This window comes from Caloenas nicobarica, chromosome 16 (genome assembly GCF_036013445.1).
Source record: "Caloenas nicobarica isolate bCalNic1 chromosome 16, bCalNic1.hap1, whole genome shotgun sequence".
Classification (NCBI taxonomy): domain Eukaryota; kingdom Metazoa; phylum Chordata; class Aves; order Columbiformes; family Columbidae; genus Caloenas; species Caloenas nicobarica.
The window spans coordinates 8,116,424-8,131,423 of NC_088260.1; the positions used below are offsets into that span (position 1 = coordinate 8,116,424).

A 15,000-nucleotide genomic window follows, 5' to 3' on the forward strand; every position below is an offset into this window, starting at 1 on the left:
TGAGTAGGATGACAGGCTCATCAAGGACTGACGAAGCCTCCAGGGAGATGCCAAGAGGAAAAGAAAGACCATACAGCCACTCACTCCACACCAGTGCCAGGAAAGGCCATGCTGCTTCATTGATTCCTTCCAGGTAAAGAAAGTGGAAATCTCTTGATATCGGGGATGATTTTTCTTAATTGAAAGATTTCTTCAGTAGATGAGGATGCAGGACTTCTCCTTGGCACAAGGGAGTATCACAGCTGTACAAATTAAAGCCTTTTACATATCCCAACCAAAAATCCAAGCTCAAAGTATTCGGGTATTTTTTTTTCCCCTCTTTTCTCAGTGGTGTGAGCCTTTCCCTAATTAGAGTGCTGTAATGCTGAGCACACATACAAGAAATCCCATCTGCCTTACAGTCCATCCTATCTCTTCCAGCACTGTGACTGGCAGCTAAGTGATACAAGCTTTGCTCCAGTTAGTCTATTACAAAATGGAAGAACATAGCAAGACAGACTATTTGGCAGAAAGGTGGCAAGAAAAGAGGTGGTACACATGTCAGTCTTCACTCCTCTTCACACTTTATGCACATCCCAAACCATTACTTAAGGCTTCTCTCAGAAATAGCTTTTTTGATAAGCCCCTTCAGTGGATACTCTTATTTCAGACTAACATAGCTCAGGTTGATGCCCTAGCCCACTCAAGTCTAATTACCCCATATAGACAAGCCATCACATGAGTAGCTTCTTATATATGTAGTTCCACCAAATCATCCACCTTGAAGGAACAAGCAAATTTCCTGTAGGTCTGCCTTTCCGAGTTCAGTACTGGCCAGAAAACAGGAATGAAACACATGTTTCTGATCATTTCAGAAGCTCCAAAAGCAGTTTGATTCAGAGAATGGGCAAGAGTTGGAAGGGGAAGAAGGGAAACACATGTCCTGTTTGAAGTGTAAGGTCTCATTTTTTTATTAAGCCATCGTAGCCACTCTTAACACATGCATGTGAAGTGTCAGCCCAGAGCAATGTGCAAAGTAGTTCATAATGCAGATATTAGAAGTTAAGGCATCCCAGAGCTTGGAAACTGCTGAATCTAGCAACATGGTCTGAGCTCATTATAAAGAAAGGTTAAACTGGGGATGAGTGTCTGAACTCAGACTCACAAATACCAAGGCTTACAGTGGGGTACATCTTGAATTACAAGCAGCTCTCTCTCCATTCTTTCTTCTCATTGCAGCTCCTGGGACTTTCCTTCTCTGTATCATGTTTGGTGACTTTTTGCTTATTTTTCTGCAGTTGGGAGAGATGCCACAAACCTGGAGCTGGGCCCTTCCACCCATTAATCAAAAGCTACAAGTGCTCTGCAGGGAGACAAAACCTCTGTGTGTTTTCTCTGATATTTCTGGAGCACGGCATGGAGGGCAGGGGGGCTGGGCCAAAGACCCCTAGTTAGATTAACATTTTATTCAGAGACCTATTAATCAAAGTCAGAAGTAGCGTGAAGCGGCACCAAGGGAGAAAAATAGCTGGACAATCAAGGCTCTTTAAAAAAAAAAAAAAAAAAGAAAACCAAGCAACACACCACCCCTCTCAGCTTGTCCTGATTTACTACAACTCACTCACAGTACTAGATGGGAGAGGGGGGATTTGCAGCCTCTATCCAAACAGGAGTGGACTATACAGGTAAATTCTGGCTTTCTTCACATTAAGCAAACAACTCTCTGTATCCTGCCCTGAGCACCAGTCAAAAAGGTCCCTATCTTTCTTTCTCCAGAGCATAACATGCTTTCATGCAAGCTTATACTTTTTAATTATTATTTTTGGAAGACAGCACAATTAGATTTCTTTTTCTTACAAGGAAAGACAGGCTCAGTTAACGGGAACAGGTCTGGCCAGCGTTCTGCTTGATTAAGGCCTTTTGGAAGGGAGCATTTTGCCGCACAGAGGAGGCAATAAATGGCCTTATACAACATGATACTGAAGGGAGTCAGGCATCTATGCATCCGGAGACTGAACAACCCAGTGTTTGTTCCCTCCGGCACCAGCACTAACCCATCATGAGACGAAGCACAGTGACACAGGTGGTATGAGCCTGAAAACACACAGATGCACTGGGCACAGTGCAAAAGGGGTATTTTGTTCTGAGATAAAGATCAGCCAGGAAAGAATTCAACAATTGTCTCTACAGTTTGCCCCAAGAACACAGTCACTGAAGCCCAGCATGTTTCAGTGAGAGTTCAGTCAATGGAGCTTCGTCTCCACAGCCTCTTTGGAGAAGGCTATCTCCAGGACCTCTGAAACCTCAAGGTGCAGAAGGGAATTGGGTCCCATGGCCCAAAAAGGTAATGGCATTGAGAACATTGTTCTGCAGGAGTTTCACCAGTAATACCACATAAATTAAACAGAGCCCAGAGCAAAACCTTGTGCTTTCCTCTGAAAGTGGGAGAAGCCTACTGGAAGAAAGAGGACAAGGACTAAGCTGGAGAGCAATGTTATGACCAGTCACGCCAAGCAGTTCCTAGGACAATGGCAGCTGCCTTGTACAAAGCCAGCTTTGCCACAAGGAAAGAAAGACTTGGCCCTTTCTCAGAAGAGATGGAGAAAACTGCATGTGTGCAATTTCTGCCCAGGAAGAGCCAAAGGATCTCCAGTGGCTCTGGGTTGGTTTTCTCCCATGGTAAGCTCCTGGCAGCTGCTGACAGCAGGAAGACTGGGGTGAACCTTCTCTCTTCCCCAGGCTTCCACATCCTCCAATCCCAAAATGCAAGCATATGGAGGAACAAATGTATTTTTCCTGTACAGGTACACGAGATGCCAGGCAAAGAGGGGCTTGTGGAATGCACAGCTCAATGGATTTCGTTTCCCAGAAAGACTGGCCTGGCCTCAGCAGAAGGTTAATTAACTCTGGCAGCTCAGGGCTGGAAAATGTCTACTTCATGCACTGGGGTGGCTGTCCACGGGTGAAGAGAGGGCCAAGCAAACCATAGGGGCAAAGGTCCATCTGCAGACATATATGAAAAGCTTGGCTGGGCTTGTGCCTGGGTCCTGTGGGAGGAACACAAGAAAAATTTAGCCAATTGCTACAGCCAGAGCAGGGTCTGGTGGGTGCAAATGGAGAACAACAAAACCACAAAAGAGCTAGAAAAACACAGCCATGCCAGGCGTAGGTGGAGATGCTTTATCTTATGGGACAGGCATGCACTCTGCCTGCCCTTCTCTGAGCATCACAAGTGCCTTTGTATCTCAGCCTCCAGGAAAAATAACTGAGGCTTTGAAAGGTCTTGAAGACACAGCCCTCAGTGAGTGTTGTGGTTCACAAGCAGGGGAGCTGAGTGCATCACTGTGGCATAGCAGAGAGAAATGAAGTTACTCCAAGGCCACGCAGACCTGAGGAAAGCAGGATTTGGCCTCCCTCTACAATGAAAGAGGACACTGTCCTATATTTCTGTGCACACTTGAGTGAAGTGTGTTTGGGACTGGAGACCGCTGTTCCCACTGCTAGTTCTGCACATTGCCAGACTGCAGGATGCATTTTCATGCCCAACATGACCAAAGTTAGAGAGATCTCTTTCCAGTGCAGCAGCTCCCAGCTGCACCACACACCAAAAATTGCCCTTGTTCTCTGCCATTCCTGTAACACCCACAATTTGAATATTTTGAGAAGACTGATGGCAACATTTTACAAGACTTGTGTGAGGTGGCAGCAGTTGCTCATCTAAGCAGAGGGCCAGCAGACAGACACTGACCCCAAGACCCTGGTGTCAGCCTGTAACACCAGCTCTTCCAGCCTCAGACTTACTGAAACCTAGAGCGAACTTGATTAACTCGACCATGAAGAACAGGGTAACATGGTCCCTCTTCTGCAGTGTGAAAACTGAGAAGTGAGTAAGAGCTACCTGCAAGACAGCCACCTTGGGCTACACATGCTTCCCTACCACTTCCCAGGAAGCTGATGTGAGATGCAGGGGTGTTCAATCCCAGCTTTGCTGCTGATGTGCTCTCTGAGAGCAGGGGTGTCCCAAAACTCTCCCTGCTTCACTTTCTCCATCTTTGCAATGGGTGTAGCAACTAGTGTCCAGCTTGGAAAAGCCCTCTGAGATCTGTTGATAAGTATCTATGAGACAGACGTTTTCATTTTGCTAAGTGTGTTCTCTGCACTTCCTAAACCAGCAGGTTCACCACAAGGTAGGTAAAAGGTTGAACAGTGACTGGAGCTATTTTAAAGTATCTCATCATCCAAGAGATAACAGACCAAATCCTCTATGCTGTGTTAAGATGGAATAAATAGCAGCTGGGGAACTTACAAATCTGCTCAGGGAAGCCTCTGCGCAGAAAAAGGAGGTTGAGACATTAACACAGCATTTCTGTGATTCCTTGGCTTGCTGCTCAAGATTAGTATGATAGCCTTAAATATTTGAGGGAAATACTAAACCTAAGCAAAGTAAAGTAAGGTTTGAACCAAATTGTTTGCAAAGAATAGGGAGGAAAAAGAGAAGGAATAGAGGCCAGGGGGCATTGGACAAGCCAAGGAAAATATTTTGAGAACGCCATGCCACTTAGTGTAGTCAAATGTATTTCAAAAGCAAAGAAATATTTTTTCGGAAGTTATTGCATAGCCAAGCTGTAGGCAGAAGGTATATCCTTGTCCCTGCTTTGAACCACAGATATATCCTCTCTTGCCCAGCATTTTTCACTTACTAATCTCAAAGCATTTACAGATGTTCAAACTTAGCATACTTCCGAGATTAACTTTCTAGATTAAATTTCTTGATAACTCTACTCAATAAAACAGACTTCAGCTTTTTCCTTCTGCTCACAAAGTCACGGCAAAAGTTGCTTTGCTGTGAAGCTACAGAGTTCCTCATGGCAGTCCACAAGTTCTACTGTTTTTCTCTCCATTGCAAGCATAAGCACAGCAGGTCTAATATATTTAATGTTTTATTTTATGTATAGCTTGGCATACACTGTCATGGCCGCAGCAACTCTGACAGAAGAGCCTCCCTTTCCTGCTGTGTTGGACTCTGAACCAGGCTGGATTAGCCAGAAAGGTAGGAGGGCAGGGCAGGAGGAGCAGAAAGCCATCATCAAGACAGGCAAAGAAATCCTGACATTCCTCTCTGAGCTTGTAACCAGATCCTCCCTCCTCTGTTATTCTTGCCACTCATTCTCCACCTGCAGGAATTGCTGAGGATACAAGTAGGCCAGCTTAGTGGGCAACAACTGCTTCAGCATATGTAAATAGTCAGTAATCAGCCTAGATTAAGCTCCTTCTTGCCAGAAAACTGCCCATCAGGTCTAGCCCTTTTTTCTGCCCACTCCTGGATGGTTTTCTTGGTCATGTGCATAGACTTCATCCTGAGGGATGTCTGCTGTCAGCTTGCTTTGAGCATCAGTAGCACTGATGCTGAACTTCACAGTGAGGTTCTTCCTCCCTAGCTGAGCAAGGAAGTGTTTTCCAGGCTGCTCACAACACCAAACGAACAGCCAGCAGAGAATGCTCCCACACACCTGCCAGGGACCTTTTCATCTTTGCAGCACTTGGCTCAGATCTTCCTTGCTCAGAGAAGCTGAGGAGTAACACCTCTGAGCATTGGGTTAGCGTTGGCCACCCTGGGCAGCTAGCGAGGACACCCCAGCCATGTTGCTCTTCAGCAGCCCTGGTGAACTCCCTGTCACATCAGTCCAACCCTGCAACTGCCAGGTGGAGAACAGCCCATCTCATTCAATATGGGGAACACTGCCCATGAATCCACTCATGGCCCAAGGATTCAGAAGTTCTCCAGAGGAGGGTACAAATTAGTGCCCATGCTGTAGTAAGTTCTCTTTTCTAACAGGTAGCCATTAAAGCCACAGCACAGTTTACACAAGGCTCCTGCTGGCTCTAACAGCAGGAAGGAGAGCAGTTCCACACAATGTCTTGGCTTTACATACTTCTTGTCTTGGGCACTGGCATCCATCTCCGTACCAGCCTACATCAGTACTGAGTTACCTTACGCCTTTGCTGGTGCCAATGTTGAGGGACGCAGGGACCTGGCAGGATGCAGCTGTTAACTGTGCAGCACCCAAGCTCAGCATCGCATTCTACCCACTTCCCCGACCAGCCATGATAGCCCAGCCCAAGGAAATGTCAGCCCAGCATCTCTGGGGCTGCAGGCTGCTCACAGTGGGCAGGGGACCCAAGACGCTTGACTTCACTACTGCCAGACCATCCCCATGCCATCGGGATCCTCACTTGCTCCCTTCCTTTCTGTGCAAGAGGCTGCCTCCTGCCCTACCCTCCTACCCCAGCAAAAGCTCCTGTTTTATACGCACTCCAGCTGCTTCTCACCAGAAGAGATGTTCCCTTTCTGATTGACATTTCCTTTGAAATAAGAGGAACACAGCAGGCACTGGACAACCCAGTGTGTCAACACATGTAGCTCAGCACCTCCAGGGGTCCTGGGACCCCTTCCAAGTTCTGCTGGATCACTGTGGTTAATAAACTCTCAGGCTCTGAGCAACAAAAGTCTTCTGCTTTTCAGGGGAGAAACCCCAAATGCTGTCAGTCCTGCTTCGCTTCCATCAGCTGGATCCATTTGCACAGCAAAGGAAAAATAAAGCTGTAACTTTGGCAGGATCCATCCCCTTGCAGGAAAATTTGTACCACAGAAGCTTGGCTCCAGATAGGACCAGACTCAACAGCAGCAGCACACTAGGCCATGAGGTCACTGGGAGCCCTACTAACAAAGCTCATTTACCCCATCCTCCTCTTTCTGTTCCTCTGCTGTCTCACCACACACAATGAAAGACACTTCAGCAAACAGACCCACTTCACTGTGCAAAATACAAAGTAGGTGGAAACCATTTAGTGAATTATTATTTTATTATGAAACCTCCAACTTGGCAAGACCAAGGAACAGTTAGTATAAGTATTTATTTTTAAAACATGGATTTAAAAAATAAGTATAAGTCGGTGGACTTGTTCAGATGTGTGTTTTCCAGTCCACAAATACTGAAGCTCCAATTTTTGGATTAGAGTCATTTTTCATTTAGAAAGTGAAGTGGGTTGCTAGTAGGAAGGATGATGAGCATGAAGATGAACCAAGTTGTATGCCCTGGGTTTCAGCTGAATCATTTCCAAGATAGACTTTTTCCCCCCCATCTAAGATGGGAAATTTCTAAGATAATTTTCCATCCCACATGGATTTCACAATTTCCCAACCCTGGGAAATGTAGAGTGCCTAGCACATGGGGCCCTACAGAAATCTACAGATAAAGGCAAGGTAAGGTAGGAATGCTGGAAACTCAGACAGAGATTGAAATTACGTGCTAATTTCTCCACAGCTAATTAACCACTGGAACAAGTTTAGGGGATACAGTGCCCAGCTTTCCTCCCAATTTCCTCTCATTCTAACAGAACTTAGATACTTTTGGTGGTTTTAGAAATGCTTGCCTTACTATACCTAACTAATGTTACACTACCAAGGCATGCACAGCCAAGTGCCCTTGCCCCACAGCTGTGCCTTCCTGCAGTGGATCTCATCAAATAGGAGATTCATCTTGGCAGTTTGTGTGCACAGCCTAGCACATTTCTATACACTCTAAAGGCTCCTTCAGTGAACCTTGGCTTTACGAAGTTAAAGGCAGAACACAGCAGGGCTAGCATTTCACTCCCTATTTCCATTGCCTTCAAGTTACAAGTTTTCAGCAGTTGCATCTCCACATCATTTTTTCCACTGCACGTCTATAACAGAAACTAGTTTATTGCAACACACATCCACATACCCAAAGGGTGACTTCTCCCAGAGGGTGAACGCCACCATATAGTTCAAACCACACTGCACTTAATGCGGAGCTTTCAGATGCACACATGAAAATATCTCTCATGATATCTTTTCAAATTACAGACAACACGTTTCCCTTTCTCCATCCTTACCTTATGTAAGCATAGCTCTTTTTCTTCTATCTGCCTGACACTGTCATATGGAAACAGATAATATTACAGTCCTTTCTTTGCTTAGGCCAAGAACCAGCAATGGATAGCTATAAACCAGTCTACCTGAAGCACTGTAGAAAATTGCAGGTGAATTTACATGCTGAATTTCAGTCACAGCACTTCATTTAGGGGTAGGCACTGCAGAAATGAGAGCATTGCTTCTTGTACTTTTGCAAACTTCAGACAGGGGGGAAAAGCAGCAAAAGGATCATTAAAAATGCCATTCTTGACAGAAAGTGGCAGAGAGGATGAGAGTAAAGGAAGTGATTGAGAACAACATCATCTTGCTGAAAGCCTGCATTGGATTGTCAGATTCATCAGGTTGATGGTTTTGGTGCAGCTTGGCTGGCAAAGAACCAAGCATGGGAAAGTAGCAAGCTATATTTTATGTACAACTTGAGAAATACTGACAGCACTGGGAAGGGTGGGGAAGAGCAGGTACCAACAGAATAGGCAGCAGCTGACAGCAGAGCCAAGGATGAGGCAAGAAGGATGACGCCAGCTTTGGTTTGAAATGAACAGCCAGCCCAGGGTGGAGGCTTCAGACTGGACCTGGAGAGAAGTGTTACAAGGCAGAAAAACATGTAGAGCTGCACAGGGAAACTGCCCTCCGCTTCATAGATGTAATGTCAATCATCTCGCCGCAGCACATAGGGATTTATGGAAACTAAATACAAAGCCCCACTGTTGTTTTGTCCCATGTCTCCATGGAACAAAGATTTTATGCTTTCCCTGCCTTCTCTCTCCCTGCAGGAATCCAGGCAGCTGATCTAATATGAAGATTCACCTGAGAAAGGTACAAAACAGCCTGGGGAAAAGCCTTCATTTCACCAGCAGGTTCATTCACAGAGAGCACAACAAAGCACATAAGGGTGCCGTTGTTTCTGGAATAAAATCTGCATTTGAGCGCTCTTCTTTGGCCATGATCAATGGGAGTGAATTAAAGTCTTATCCTGGGAAAAAAAAATAGCTTGCTAACACTATGTTGAACGATTAGGTAATGGAGATGCTGAGCAAGTGTGGGCACCCGCACCATCTCTTGGTGAGCTTGAGAATGTCGGAGGTAAAAGCCCCTGGTGGAAAAAGCTCCCCAAACACAGGCACAGCCCTTATGTTACCCCATGAGAGACAATCAAGTTAATGGCCATGATTCCTAACAGGAGATGCTGGTGTTTCACAGTACTTCAATCCAGATTTCAGCTCCCCGCAGCTCCTGCCCAGTACAGGGGTATTTAAATTCCCTGGGTGCTTACATGTTTGCCTATTCAGCCTCTGCATTTTTCAACCCATGAATGCACAGTGATGATGGGCAAGCTTTTTTCCCCCCACCTGCCAAGGAGTGGATTTCAGGCCTCCAAAGCTCATCAGTCTAAACACCCCACAGAGAGCTAATACTATTCCCATCGTAGCTGTAGCAACATTTTGCCCAGCTTCCCCTCCTCTCAGTTTCAGTCTGATGTTTTGGAACACCAACAAGAAAAGGACTGCTTAAACTAGTGGTTATGGGTTCAAAAAGCAACGTCTGCTGCTTGGGCAACTAAGTTTGAAGCACCACTGTCAGTCTCTCTGGGCACACACACATCACACTTGCCTTCATTCTCTGCCAGGCCCACATGGCACGTCTATTTTACTAGTCAAAGCAAACAGGAGATTAAAAGCTATTTGCTGCCCTCTTCCGAGCAAACCCAAGTTACATGTCAGTATGAGTGACAGCTCTGGAGGCAGACTTCAACAAGCAGAGCTGTGTTTCCATGCAAAATGAATGACACTGCTACGGCAAACAGCTGTGACAGGGCAGGTTAGAAGTGATCATCACCTGTTACAGATGAGGATGTCAGATCAGTGCTACACAGCCTGAATAATTTTGCATACACAGAAGGCATTCTTGGCATTTTGGTTTCGTAACTCTCAGGTTAATGCTGCTGTGTGGAAATATAAATAAATATCTCCCAACATATTTTGGTAGACTAGGAGATGCCATGCTTTTGCAGGACTTTCCTCCATATAATCTCCAACTGTTGCATAGAATTGGCCTGTCTCAGTGACCAAGCCCTACAGTGGATCAGAACAAGTTGTTCTTTATGTGATATTTTCATCCCATATATGAGGGTGCAGAAACGATGAAAGCCTATTTAAACCAACAGAGGTAAGTTCCCAGGCATCACATGAAGCCAGACAATCTGTAAACAAGCACCTGCAGCTTCCCCTTTGAAGCCACTGTGCAGCCTTGGACAGTCCTCCACTTCACAAAGAAAACCAGTTCTCTCTTCAGCAGCACAGCAGAGCAAGAAAGCATTTGAGTAGTGCAGCTTTCTGAGCCAGGAGAAGCCAAGACATGCAGGCTCTAGATTTATGGATTAGACATGCTGCCATGGCATACAAATCACTCTGCGCGATTCATTATCACATTGCTATGGCTGGTCACATTCTCCACAGGTGCAAATGATGCCAAAAAGGCTTTTTACCTTTCATGTGCTAAGACTTAATGATGCAGAGTCAGGACCCCTCCTGCCTCCCCAGGGAAGTGAAACCAGAGTCAGCAGTTGTTCTGTGTTTGTGGGCACACCGAGTCCTGAAGGCTTTCCAGCAGCCCTCAGCAGTGCTGACAGGCAGGCAGCTAAGCCGTCACAGGGCTGGGATCGTGCCTGCTCCCAGTCCAGCCTTTCCCAGCAGCTGAGCCTGCGCCTGTAGCACTGTCAGTACCTGCCCATGTGCACTGTCAACATCCTCTGACCCAGGTAAATTCAGCTAAAAATCTGTAAGCAAAACCAGGGATTCATTCTGCCACACTAGCACACTTTGAAATAGTATTGGGAAAGCAAAGAGCCTTTTGCATCTTTTGCATATATCGGTAAAGGAAATGAACTTCAACAACAGGCATAAAACAGCTAAAATAACAGTATAATTGATCTAAAGAAGTGAGAAGGGATGAAGGGAAGACAGTGGGTTGAGCTACTTCCTTAGACACCTGCAACTTGATTCTGGGAAAAGGACACTGGGGGAGAAAAAGCCAGAAAACAGGCTTTGTATTCCTATGGAAAGTTTGTTCCTTAGGGGAAAAAGAAACGAACAAACAAAACCCACCCAAACCAAAAAGCCCCAGTACTTCAAAATCAGGGATTTGAAATGTCAGGTGTCCTCATGGAGCGTTAGTCTGTGCATCTCCACAGAGCAGGCTTCTCCGCAGAGCTGTGGCCCCCCTTGGAGGCCACAGTCACTGGTGATGCCGCAGGGATATCGCAGCCCCTGCTGAGAGGTGCATCGGCTCCAATTAGGGATAGTGTTGGAGAGACATGGGGCAGAGAGGGCAAAGGGAGGAAAGAGCCCCCCGAGGCAGAGCCAGGTCTCACTTACCTCCCTTCAGGCTGGCCCAGGCACACGCAGCATGGCGGATGAACTCCTAAAGCCTTTGACACCATCGGTCACGCCGCACATCGGCGCTCCCTCAGCACCACACAGGAGCCCATCTTCCCACCTCAGCCTCCATCTGCACAACCTCCGCCCAAGGGGCTTATTCCACTGCAGCACATCATCCTTTTTGGGCAGCAGGGAACACTGAGGTGAAACAACCTGAGGCAGAGAAGCCCCAGGACCCTCCTTTTCTCCTCAGGCAGCCCCTGAGCGCCCGGACCAGCTCCTCACAGGTTTCCCTCAGCAGCCTCGTGCCTGGAGGTGTGAGGAGGCTGCAGGTGAGGGCGGTCAGGGCCAATCAGGACCGTTAGAGGGCGTTCGGCGACCGTTGGCGACCGTTGGCGCCGGCGCGAGGCCCCGCCCCTCCCGCCGTCCCGGCCTCGGCCACCAGGCGGGGGCTCGTCTTGCGGTTAAGCTCAGTTTTTATGTGGAGAACTCGAACCTCCATGAACTGGGGCTGGGGGCACAGGGGCTGTTCACCTGCAGCCGGCAGGGCAGTTGCCCCACAGGTGTGCTCGCAACAAGACACACCCTTTGCTTTCCAGCCCGCATCATATGAAAATAAGCAGCAGCTTAGGAGAACGACAAGGAGCTCTGCATTCAGACTGACCCATTACGGCAGCCGGGAACTGTCAAAGTTTAACCCTATGAAGCACTTCTGGGTAACACATCCACTTGCCTTGAGTATTTGTTCTGCTTGGCTCTAAGTTCAAGCATAAGGAAGGGTGACAGAGGGCAAGACACCTAGTGCAGAACTGAAAAATAAGCCTTTTACACCATCATGCATCATTATTTTATTTCAATTTTGCTTCATTCCAAAAATAATTAAGAGACATCATAACCAACAGTCGGCACATGAGTGGGTTTTGCAGTTTGAGTCTCTCTCTCTTGTGCCAGGTGCTGTACAAGCATCGCCAGAAAGAGCCTCTGGTCTCAACAATTCTTGGCTTCAAGGTGAGTTTCTCATAAATATTCAAGGCCCCAGGTTGACTCAGGACATGCTGAAGTCAGTATTAAAACTACCAGTAGATTAAAAGGAATGAAGATAGGGTAAGCAGGCAGGTTTCCAAACATCCTTCTCCCCCCACCAGAAGAACATCGGAAAAGATGCATCAGGCAAGAAGAAACATCCTTTCCCTTACCCTGACCAGGAGAAGAACTGAGTCAGGAGAAGATTAAGTCACCTGTTCAAGTGTTACTAAGGCAACCTGCGGTAGCATCAAGGAAACTGTATTTGTCCATTGTCCTAGTCCAGTATGTGAACTGTTCACTGCCTGCCTCTGCCCTCACCTGACCCAATGCAACCAGAAGCATCATGGAAAGTATGGCTGAAACACTCTAGCATAGAAGGGATTGAGCACTGTAGCCCCTATGAGTTTATAAGCTGTTTGAGTCAGTTCTGATTGCTGTAGTTTATGGTTTCCTTAGTCTACCAAACCAGAACCATTCACAGCTCAGCAAAGCAATCAAAGTTTAAAGCAATAAAAACCACGAGGATCAGGTCTTTGGAAATACAGCAAGTGTCTGATCAGTTCAAGTTCTGCTTCAGACTGCAGTCAGGATCAGATGCTGCACTAAATTGTCCCCTCTGGATATCACAAACCATATATCCTTGGCACAGCATCACCCAAGGGGGAGGAAGGTTTTCAGTCTTGTGATGTTAATCACTGTTGTAGGGGCTTCTTGAAGAAGATACCCAAGTGTCTACTTGCTGGTCTAGATCTCGGGTGGCACTCTGGGCTTCAGCAGTCATTCTCCGAAATTTCTGCAAGTAGACAATGATGAAGATAACCAAGATACCCTGGAGGAAAAGGAGGATGAAGAGGCAGAGCTGAGAGAGGAGAGCCAGGTTGCAGTACCAGTACTGGCACGTGGAGATAATCTCATCTTCTGTCAGGTAGGCAATGACCCGGTCCTGCAGGTGAGCTGGGGAGCTGCATCTCACATCCCTGTATAAGGTTCGGTTCTGCTGCCACTGGAGCCAGGAGCGCAAGTAGAGGATGTCACAGTTGCATTCCCAGGGGTTGCCCTGCAGGTAGACTACCTGGAGGCTCTTCAGGTTGTCAAAGAGCCCACTGGGAATAGAGGTGAGCCTGTTGTAACCAAGGTGGATAATTTCAGCCGAAGGACGGAAAGCAGCTGGTAGTTTTGCTACAGTTAGGCCTTTTGACGTGCAGTCGATAATACTGGTGGCACACTTGCATGGCACAGGGCATGTGGGTATCACAAGTGGGAGGAAGCCAAGGAGGGACAAGAAGAGAATTCCACTCTTCATCTTCACCAGCAAACACTCCCCTGGTGAAACTGGATAAGGTGGAGTTCAGACAAGTAGACACCACACACTCTAGGACTGACACCACAGCCCAGGTCTTTTGTTGGCTTGTTCTGAGGATGAGTTTCCGAAGTTGGGTAAATTTGGTGTCCTACGAGAGCTCTGAAAAAAACAGAGTTAAGAGAGGTGTGCAAATTCTTGTTCTGTCATTACAGGAGAAGGAATGTTCCTGGTCTGCCAACCCTGGATTTGAGGAAGGATATGAACAGGTGGCTACTGGTAGGCTTAGATGCAGCCATCAAATTTATTTTCACTAGTACTCAGAAGTGTACAAGAGCTGCTTGTATTTTCAGCATTGCTGGAGGCACATTACTAGAGTAGCCAAGAAAATCTATGTAAAGGAATCAAAAATTAGAATATGAAATTGCTCATGCCTTATCATAGCTCTGAATTACGTCTGTAAACAAAGCTTTGTTTGTGCAAACTGCAAGAGGAGATTTGGAAATAAATTTACTGTTACCACAAGTAAAAAAAATGGCCTTTCCAGTTTTGAAAATAAGTGATAAACAGTCCTTGGCCAACTCTTGGGGGTTGCTGACCACTGGGGTTAGAGGTCAGCAGAGTTTTCCACACTAGACACTGTTCCAGCAGGTGAATAATCAGCAGGTGAATAATTTCCTTCTGGAGCTGTGACCATGCTGGGAGACGTGGGTCAATGAGCTGTCTTTGTACTACGGTCTCATACCACTGCTGAACAGGAGCTGCTAGAACTTCTTTAGAACAAATACACATATCTGTAACAAGGCAGTGCTTTTCTGTGCAATCCATCAGCCAAATAAAACAAAACAAAACAAACCCAACAAACAACAACAAAAACCAACAAACAACAGAAGGTAGCTTTGTTGACTTACCAGAGTAGTTCAATCCTTGATTTCTTGCTGGCTTTACAACACAAGAGACCTTTCAGGCAGTTCGGCCAGTGCAGGAGTGTTTGCAGCTGCATAGCTGAGCTCCCGGATAATCCCCTTGCAGCTGGCTGCCAAGATAAGGGTCAGGCTCATCCCAGGGACACCTCCCACATGAGGCCTTCCTGTAAGTTTGCTGCATGTCACTGGAAGCTGAGGCTTCATTGAGCAAGTCTTCCAAGAAATGGGAGCTGACACTGCTCACAAGAACATGTTTGCTGGGAGAGATGCTGATGGTACTGGTAACTGTGATTCTGGGCCCACATGCTCAGTCCAACAGAAACATCGCAAAGTCTCAGTTGCAAAGTAGTAACTCAAAATGCATTTCAACCTGGAAGGTGATGTTACTGCTTTGTACTGCACTCGCTGAGCACTTTGGCCTTTGGTTTCCCATCT

At 46.6% G+C, this 15,000-nt stretch overlaps 1 protein-coding gene across 1 annotated transcript; it reads right to left on the reverse strand.

Annotated features, from left to right (window-relative positions):
* Positions 1-12,638: 12,638 nt before the first annotated feature.
* On the reverse strand, positions 12,639-14,620 carry GP1BB (glycoprotein Ib platelet subunit beta). The gene is made up of 2 exons (XM_065646702.1): positions 14,551-14,620; positions 12,639-13,801 (listed from the first exon to the last, which is right to left on the reverse strand). The coding sequence occupies exon 2, from the start codon at positions 13,640-13,642 to the stop codon at positions 13,028-13,030; it is 615 nt and encodes a 204-aa protein (XP_065502774.1). The 5' UTR covers positions 13,643-13,801; positions 14,551-14,620; the 3' UTR covers positions 12,639-13,027.
* Between the last annotated feature and the right edge of the window lie 380 nt (positions 14,621-15,000).